Genomic DNA, 8,787 nt, shown 5'->3' on the forward strand with positions numbered 1-8,787 from the left:
CCAAGCTGCTCTGGGAGCAAGCACAAAGTCACGCCCTGAACACGGTGGCGCTCTCCACTTTCTGCTTTCTGATAAATTCTCCAACGGTGATGCCAACCACTGACCCACTTGGAGGCCTTAGATGTCTGACCTCTCAAAAAGGAGGCAATATGTTACATTGTCCTGTCACCAAGTCAGGGCTTTTCAAGCTGGGGGTTGCACCCCATGTTGGTTGGTGAAATCGATTTAGAAAGTTGTGACCAGCACTTTTTTTTTTTTAATAAAGATTTTATTTATTTATTTGACAGACAGAGAGCACAAGCAGGGGGAGCGGCAGGCAGAGGCAGAGGGAGAAGCAGGCTCCCCACTGAGCAGTGAGCCCGATGCGGGGCTCGATCCCAGGACCCCGACCTGAGCCGAAGGCAGACGCTTAACCATCTGAGCCACCCAGGTGCCCCTGTGACCAGCACTTTTTAAGTGAAAGAGGATTGGTGTGTGCACACAATAAGGGTAAGTAGTGTTGCTTTAAACTTATCCTTCACGTATGCACAAACATACGTTCACACACACATAGAAAATACACACACATGCGCTGTACTGCAATACAGAATGTCTTTCACACTCTGAGTCCTAGTCACAAAAGTTGGAGGGTTTATCTCTTCCTTTGCTAACCACTCCCACGCTTCACCCTTATTCATTTCAATTTGTCAGCTCTTCAGAGCAGGAATCAGTCAACTTTTTTGCCAAGGGTCTCAGAGCAAATATTTTAGGCTAATGGACCATCCGGTCTCTGTTGTAATTACCTGGCTTTGCGTGGAAGCAGTCATAGACAATACGTGGCTGTGTGCCAATAAAACTTTATTTACAAAAACAGGCCACGGGCTGGGTTGGTCCTAGTTTGCCCACCCCAGATCTAGAGTCTCCTCTGTGCCTGCTCCTGCCATAGGTAAAGCCAAGCTGCTCTCTGCCCAAAACGGCAGTCTGAACAGAAATGTAAACACCTATACTTTTTCTTAAAGATACATTTTGTGAAAATTCAAATGACATGAATTCGAAAGCATGGAATATAAAAATAGCAGGACAGATCTTGATTAATGTGCAAAATATGAAATAATCTTAAAAAAAAAAAAAAAAAAAAGCTCTCCTGAGCCTCATTTTCTCAGCTATAACACGGGATGATATCCGTTCCTATTTTATAGGACTCCAGAGAGAATTCCAGGAGGCTGTGTAAAGTGCTCAACACCATGTGCGGCAGGTGAGGGGCTCAGGAAATGTTGGCACTTACCAGTAGCATTTTCAGCGATCTACTGGCTGTTCTGCTCCAGACAGAAGGGGATGTCCTGCGAGCAGGATGCTGCCCAGCCTTGAGACATCAGAGTGCCCACAGAACCATCCGTGGGGGCCAACATAGTCTCAAAAGCGATTCATGGAGCACTACATTTGGCTGTGCTGCCTCCCATCTCTGGCGGCTGAACCCCACACTCACTTTCTCGGGGCTATGCTGCATGACAATTTTGATAAGAGATCCAAGCCAGGGCCCAACCAGAACCTTCTGCAACAATGGATACGCTCTCTTATCTGTGCTGTCTGATTCGGCGCCCGCCGGCGAGTTTGGCCACTGAATCCTGGCTGGGTGCAGCTGAGAAAACATTTTACCTTTTACTTATGTTTAGTTCATTTAAATGTAAATAGCCACACACCATTTAGTGGTTACTGTAGTGGACCACGCAGAAAACTATTCCTGAATTTCTTCTCAAATTTAGTTGCTCATAGTGCCGCTACTGATATTTGGGGCCGGAACGTTCCTTGTAGACGGAGGCGTCTGGCGCATCATAGGGTTCAGAGGATTCTTGGCCTCTATCCATTACTGCCAGTGGCCCCAACAGGCTGGGACAACCGAAAATATCCCCAGGCACTCCCCAAACGTCTCAGGTGGGGGCCACGTAGAGGGGTCCCCTGAATGAGGACCCCTGGTTGGCTAGGGCACCTCTGATGAGAGGCGCAGGGAATCTCCACTCACACAGTTTGCGTCTGTCATTGTGACTTCTCTGGGGATTACGGAGGCGTGGGTCCTGGCTGAAGGCTCCCTCACACAGGGAGCTCACTGTCCCTTCCTAGCATGCACTTTCTGGTGGAGCACCAGGGACGAGAGCTGCTTGAAGGCCCTCCCACACTTGGGGCATGGGTGCAGTTTCCCTGTGGTGTGGATTTTGCGGTGATTGGTAAGGGTAGAGCTGTCGGTGAAAGCTTTCCCACACTCAGAGCACACGTAAGGCTTCTGTCCAGCATGCATCCTCTGGTGTCTCTGAATGCTTGACTTGCACCGCAAGGCCTTCCCGCATCCCTCACACTGGTAAGTGTGATTCTCTCTGTGGCTTTTCTGATGCTTGAGAAGGGCCGCCCTGCGCCGGAAGGTCCTCCCACACTCCCGGCATTGCTCTGGGGGCCCCAGCTGGTGAACCCTCCTATGTTCCGACAGGTGGGAGCTATTCCGGAAGTACTTTCCACACTGCTCACACTGATAGGACTTCTCCTCCTGATGAATCCGGTGGTGCTCGAAAAGGTGAGAGTTGCATCTGAAGGCTTTCCCACACACTTTGCAGTGGTACGGCTTCTCTCCCGTGTGGATTCTCTTGTGCTCCGTCAAGGAGGAGCTGCGGCCAAAGGACTTCTCACACTCACTGCACCGGTAGGGCTTCTCCCCAGTGTGCACCCTCCGGTGACGAGTGAGCTTCGTGCTCTGCTTGAAGGTTTTCCCACACTCCTCACATTTGAAGGGCTTCTCCCCCGTGTGGGTCCTGTGGTGGCTGCTCAGTGTGGAGCTGCTGTTGAAGGCTTTCCCGCACTCCTTACACTTGTAGGGTCTCTCTCCGGTGTGAATCCTATAGTGAGTGAAAAAGTAGGAGCTGTGCCGGAAGGACTTCCCACATGCGTCACATTTGTGGGGCTTCTCTCCCGTGTGGATCCGCTCGTGCTCGATGAGGTGGAGGGTCTGGTTGAAAGTTTTCCCACATTCTTTACATTTAAAGTGTGCCTTCCCCCTTTGGATTCTTGGACGACCATGCCTTGGGAAGCCTGGCGCCTGTGTTTTTCCATTAATATCTCTTTTCAGGGTCGTCTTTCCTCGAGGGGTGCTCTGTGATGTTGTTGGTGGTGGTGGACGACCTGGGCATCTCGTCATAGCCGTGGATTCATGCCTTTTCTTTCTAGGGAGAATTTTTTTGCACGAGTCCGCGGCCAGCCTGGGGCCAGCTTTTTGCGTGCTCCTCAGTGGCCTGTCCTCAGTTTCCAAAGTCCTTTCCATCTTAGCACCCCTCTGAGCCATTTCCTTTGCCTTCCCCAGGGATGGCCTCGTAGAGATGCCTGGCTTTGGAAGTGTGGTCTTCGGCACAAGCCTTGTCTTCTTGTCTGAAAGGGATTCAGAATGTAAATCTCTCTCTTTTTTAGTGCCATTGTCTTTATCTTTGGTTGAAAATGTTTTGTCTCAGTATAAAATACATACAAAAAAAGCACACAAATCATAAGTGCATGGTGTGATTAGAATTCACATCGTGCCACCAAAAAAAAAAAAAAAAAGGTAATTATGTGAGGGGACGAAGGTGTTCTCTAACTTTATTGCCATAATCATTTCGTTATATATACATGTATCAAACTACCATGTTACGCACCTTAAGTCTACACAATGTTATATCACAATAAGCTCACACGACTCTATCCTAATAAGGATAGAAAAAGAAAAGACAGCCAGTTCAAATGAAATGGAAATAAAGAAGGAAAAAGAATCAATGCAGAAATGAGTTGGCACAGAAAATAGAAAAAAAAAATCCTATATCAGAATAATTACTTAAGAGATGAGTAATGAAATGTCCCAGAAATAAATCAAGAGTTGATCTATAGATTGAAGGGAAAAGTGATACAGAATGTTCCGTACTAAATGTAATTGTTTTATAAGCTATCATTTATAGTCCGTGAACCCTGCGCGAGCCGGCGACCATGCATTACCCCAGAAGCATGGTCAGTTCTTAATGTTCCCTTATCACTAAAATGATGTGATTCTCTCCGTAAATAAGTAGAGTAACATATTTTTGTGAGTCTAGCTAGGGGAAAAGAGAGAATTCACAAGGTGAACACATTCACGTGTCCAGCGCAAAGATTAAGATTAAGAAACAGAACCCTAGAAGCACCCTCCCCAACTCCAGCCCTCCGTCCGTTCCCTCCAATGACCCTCTCCCTCTCGGAAAATCGAGACCCTGACCTCCAGTAGCGTAGACTGGCTTTGGCTCCTTTTGTACATTATATAAATGCAACCTTACAGCATGCACCCTTTGGTGTCTGGCTTCTTTCACTCAGCTGTTCTGTCTATGAGATTCATCTGGATTGTTGCGTGCAGTCGCAAGTCATTCATTCGCGTTGCTTATAGGGTCCCATAATGTGACTATACCACAACGTGTTTAACTTTTTTATTGTTGATATGCATTTAGGGAGTTCCCACTTTGGGACTATTAAGAATTGAGCTGCTATGAACATCCCCTGCTCAGTGGGGAGTCTGCTTCTCCCTCTCCCTCTGCCACTCCCCCTGCTTGTGCTCTCTCTCTCTCTCTCTGTCAAATGAATAAATAAAATCTTTAAAAAAACTGAAACTGGGGAAATAAAAGCTGGAATGAGAAACAGGCTTACTATTATTATTATTTTAATGAAAACACCTGGTTACTCTTTGGTTTTTTTTTTTTTTTAAAGATTTTATTTATTTATTTGAGAGAGAGAGAGCACAAGCAGGGGGAGTGGCAGAGGGAGAGGGAGAAGCAGACTCCCAGCTGAGCAGAGAGCCAGATATGGGCCTCAATCCCAAGACCCTGGGATCATGACCCCAGCCGAAGGCAGAAACTTAACCAATTGAGCCACCCAGGCGCCCCTCTATTTGGGATTCTTATTAAATCCATGTATTATCTTTATTTTTAAAGTTTTATTTATTTATTTTAGAGAGAGCGAGTGCTCGAGAGCGCACGGTGGGGAGGGGCAGAGGGGGAAGGAGAGAGAAACTCTAAGCAGACTCTGCGTTCAGCATGGGGCTTGATCCCAGGACCGGTGATCATGACCTGAGTGAAACCAAGAGTCAGTTGCTTAACTGACTGAGCCACCCAGGCGCCCCTTAATTCCGTGTATTATCTTAAAGGAAAAACTCTCTCTCAATTCTCCTATATTCTTGAGGTTCAGATGCTGATGGGGGATAGTTTTGCTGCCCCAGAAACATGCTGTTGTTTTTCCAAGTCAACAGAGGGCTACCCAGGGTTGATAATCTTAAGGATTTAAGTCCAGTGCCAGACCAGCCTGCACCAAAGAACTGCTGTGAACATCTTTTTAACCACGAAGACATCGACACATGCATACAAGGAGGAAAGTGAACAGATGCTCGCTGAAGCAATCAGGGAAAAACCCCGGGGAGGGGACTGAGGGCAGAGCCAGCAGCCAGTGCAAAGGCCCTGAGTTAGGGTGTCAGTTGATGGCAGCCTGAGTCTGATACGGAGGATGTGGCGAAGGAAGGAGTGCGGGAATGAGATCCCAAGAGGCCAGAAGAATGGAAAGGTGTTCCTGGAAGGGAACATGCCCTGCAGGCTTCTTCCTTCTCCTTACACCACTCAGCATGCTGCGCCTTTGGGGAGAATTTCTCGTGGAGACTGCCATGGCGTCTCCTCCTACTCACCTGTGGAGATGCAGCTCTCGCTGATCCCAGCACCGCCTTGCTGGGGGGCTCGAGGGACGTCTCTCTCCTTGACACAGGGCTCATCTCCTTGCTCTAACCTGGCGATCAGCTTGGGTTTGAAGAGCCGATACCCTGCTCCAGAGAAGGAAAGAAGTGCTGGATGCCTCCCAGACACCCATTCCAGACCAAGAATTTGCACAGAGAGAAGAAGTGTGTTTATGTTCTGCTCGCAATTCCAGAGTGTGGGTTTCCTACACACACACACACACACACACACACACACACATCCCAAGCAATTCTCTCCAACGCAGCTGGGGTCCTAAAATTCAACTCAATTCTGACACTACCTGGAGGTAGGGTTGCACCCCACAGGTTCCCACAAGACTGACACCCCGCCCCCTAAATTCAGACACCAATCACAAATCCAAGTTGTCACCTGTCCCTCTGACTGACAGGCTATGGATTGGAGGTTGCAACCCACCCCCTTCTTGGGTTTGATGAATTTGCTAGAGGACCTCACAGAACTCAGAGAAACGTCTTATTCACCAGATCACCGGTTTGTTATAAAAGGATATAACTCAGGAACAGGAGGTGGAAGAGATGTCCAGGGCCAGGTGTGGAGAAAGGGTGTGGGACGTCCATGCCCTCTGACGCCACCCCTCCCCCCAGATCTCCACTTGCTCACCATCCCGGAAGCTCTGTCCTTTGGGGGTTTTGTGGAGGCTTAATTACACAGACATAGTTGATTAAATCATTGGCCATTGGTGACTGATTCAGCCTCCAGTCCCTCTCCCCTCTCCAGAGGTCAGGGGCGTGAGACTGAATGTTGGCTCCCCTGGTAACCAGTCCTCATCCTGAGGCGTTATCCCAAAGTCACCTCATTAACATAGCGAAAGACACCTTTATTCCTCTCACCAGTTCAGAAATTCAAAAGGTTTTAGGAGTTCTGTGCTAGAAACAGGAGGGAGACCAAATATATATTTCTCATTCTAAATGACAGTATCGCAATGATACAAAGGACCTCCGGAGGGAGCGTAGGGCGACTGCCTTGCCAGCTTCCCCCTCCCCATCACACCAGCACGAAGTTCTATGGAGGGGTAGCCCCATGATCCCCAGAAGCCAGAGCCCGCCCTCGAAGAGCACGACAGCCCATTAGCCTCTTCCTGTTGCACTGGCCACTGCGAGTGGCTTAGCTGTGCTCACGTGACCGAAGCCAGCTCCAGTCGGAGCAAAAGTCAGACTTTAGGACGGAACACCCAGGGCCGACCTTGCGACCATTTCGGTTGCCAGTGAATTACAACGCCGGTGCCTCCGAGGCTGCTTGCAGCTGTCCTGAGACCGCGAAAGCAGACGCGGGTTTAGAGGGAAGCCAATACCACCAAACCTTAGTGCGCGGGACCAGTCCTAGGGCGGAGCTCGTCCAAGGCTTCCGAACTGGGGGGGCGCTGTCCTTACCCAAGGAGGCCAGGTTCCCATAGTTCTCCAGCATCACCTCTCTGTACAGGTCCTTCTGAGCGGGCTCCAGCAGCTGCCACTCCTTCTGGGTGAAGTACATGGCCACATCCCTGAAGATCACAGGTTCCTGAAACCCAAAGCCCCGTTGCTATTCACCCAGGGCCTGGTCCTTCACTTGGCCCAGGACAGTAGGTGGAAAGCCGACAGAAGTTTGGGTTGTGTTCAGAGTCCTGTGTTGTGTCAGCTTGCAAATAAGGCCTGGGCTCCTTCACCCTGCCCCACATCCACACCCTCTGCTATGGGGCTGTGCAGTGCGCTCCTGTTCCGAATCTTCGCTTGGCCATGGAACTTGCTGTGGCCAGTGGGGTGTCGGCCAAGTGTGACAGAAGCAGGAGCTTCAGAAATGCTTCTGCAATCAGCACTGCCTTCTGTCTCGTGCCTCTCCCGCCCCCAGGGTGAGGCTCTGCCCAGCTAGCCTCGGGACGGTGCAAGATAGTGGAGCAGTGCCGAGTCACCCCAGTCCTCTGAGAAAAGGCACCGCAGGCGGGCTGACAAGCCAGAGTCCACCCGGCACGTGAAGGAGCCCCAACACCGGAGAGCCACACAGCCAGACCCTCATGGCTGTGCGCTCCTGACCGTCCATGCGTGGTGGTGGTGTTCACACAGCATTCTTTTGGCCACGGAGCACACTCGGAGTGTTCATGTGTTATGTGAAGGCATGAACAAAGGGATGCTATGAATGTTGGAAGCGGCCCTTTCACTCGCCAGTTGGATGGCCACCTGGGGATCTCTGTTTCCACTGAGGTGCATCGATACCATGACGGCTAAGAGCATCGGCTCTGGGGCCAGACCGCCTGGGCTCGAATCTTGGCTTGGCTACTTAGGACCTGTGTGACCTTAGGCAAGTGACGTGAACTCTGTGCCCCCATTCTCTTATCTTAAAAATGGGGATAATATGGTACCACGTCCTGGAGTTGCGAGGATTAGGTGGATGAAAATAGGTAAAGAAATTAGCTCCGCTCCTCGTACATGCTCAGTGCTCAAGAAATGTCTGTTATTCTAAAATTTGTTTAAAAGGGGAGGGGATTCTAGTCAATGGGAGGGAGAGTGCAGGCCTGGAGAGTAGCTTTATTCACTCACGCACTCATCACGGCCTGGCTCTGGATAGGCTAACATAACAGACCAGGTCAGTGCTGGACACAGTACCCATTTTCCTTTGCCATAATAACGGAAGCTACAGGTGAGCCCACGCTTGCACAGCCAGAGTACCTTTCCCAGCATCCCTTGCAGTGGGGTGCGGTCATGTGACCACACTCTGGCCAGTGAGGTGCGAGCAGAAGAGCCGCGTGCGGCTTCTGCGCTTTGGCCTTTGAGAGACTAAGCACGTGTTCCCCTTGGGGCGCCCCTGAATGTGGACGGGCCACGTGGGGCCGAGGCGCATTGTCCACACACACTGTCATCGTGAGGAATGAGTAATGTCTGAGTGAAGCAGCTGTGTTTTGGGCTGTCATGTTCCAGTAACCAGACCTTTGTGGTGGGGGGCTCCAGCTGCGGGCGGGAGTGCAGAGGGTGACGGGTGCAGCAGAGGGGCACAGGTGTGGAGGACCGCAGGTGCAGAGGGGCGCAGGTGCAGAGGGGCGCAGGTGCAGAGG

At 50.3% G+C, this 8,787-nt stretch overlaps 1 protein-coding gene across 2 annotated transcripts in view; it reads right to left on the minus strand.

Annotated features, from left to right (window-relative positions):
* Nucleotides 1-393: 393 nt before the first annotated feature.
* Nucleotides 394-8,787, minus strand: part of LOC117997809 (zinc finger protein 883-like) — a 17,041-nt gene continuing 8,647 nt past the window's right edge. For both annotated transcript variants that reach the window (XM_034986234.1, XM_034986235.1), the window contains exons 4-6: nucleotides 7,136-7,262; nucleotides 5,681-5,812; nucleotides 394-3,387 (exon numbers count right to left, since the gene is read on the minus strand). In XM_034986234.1, the coding sequence (XP_034842125.1) occupies nucleotides 2,081-3,387; nucleotides 5,681-5,812; nucleotides 7,136-7,262 (1,566 nt within the window). In that variant the 3' untranslated portion in view covers nucleotides 394-2,080. The remainder of the gene's footprint in view (nucleotides 3,388-5,680; nucleotides 5,813-7,135; nucleotides 7,263-8,787) is intronic.

This window comes from Mirounga leonina, unplaced genomic scaffold (assembly GCF_011800145.1).
Source record: "Mirounga leonina isolate KUSES-001 unplaced genomic scaffold, KU_Mleo_1.0 Mir_376, whole genome shotgun sequence".
Taxonomy (NCBI): Eukaryota; Metazoa; Chordata; class Mammalia; order Carnivora; family Phocidae; genus Mirounga; species Mirounga leonina.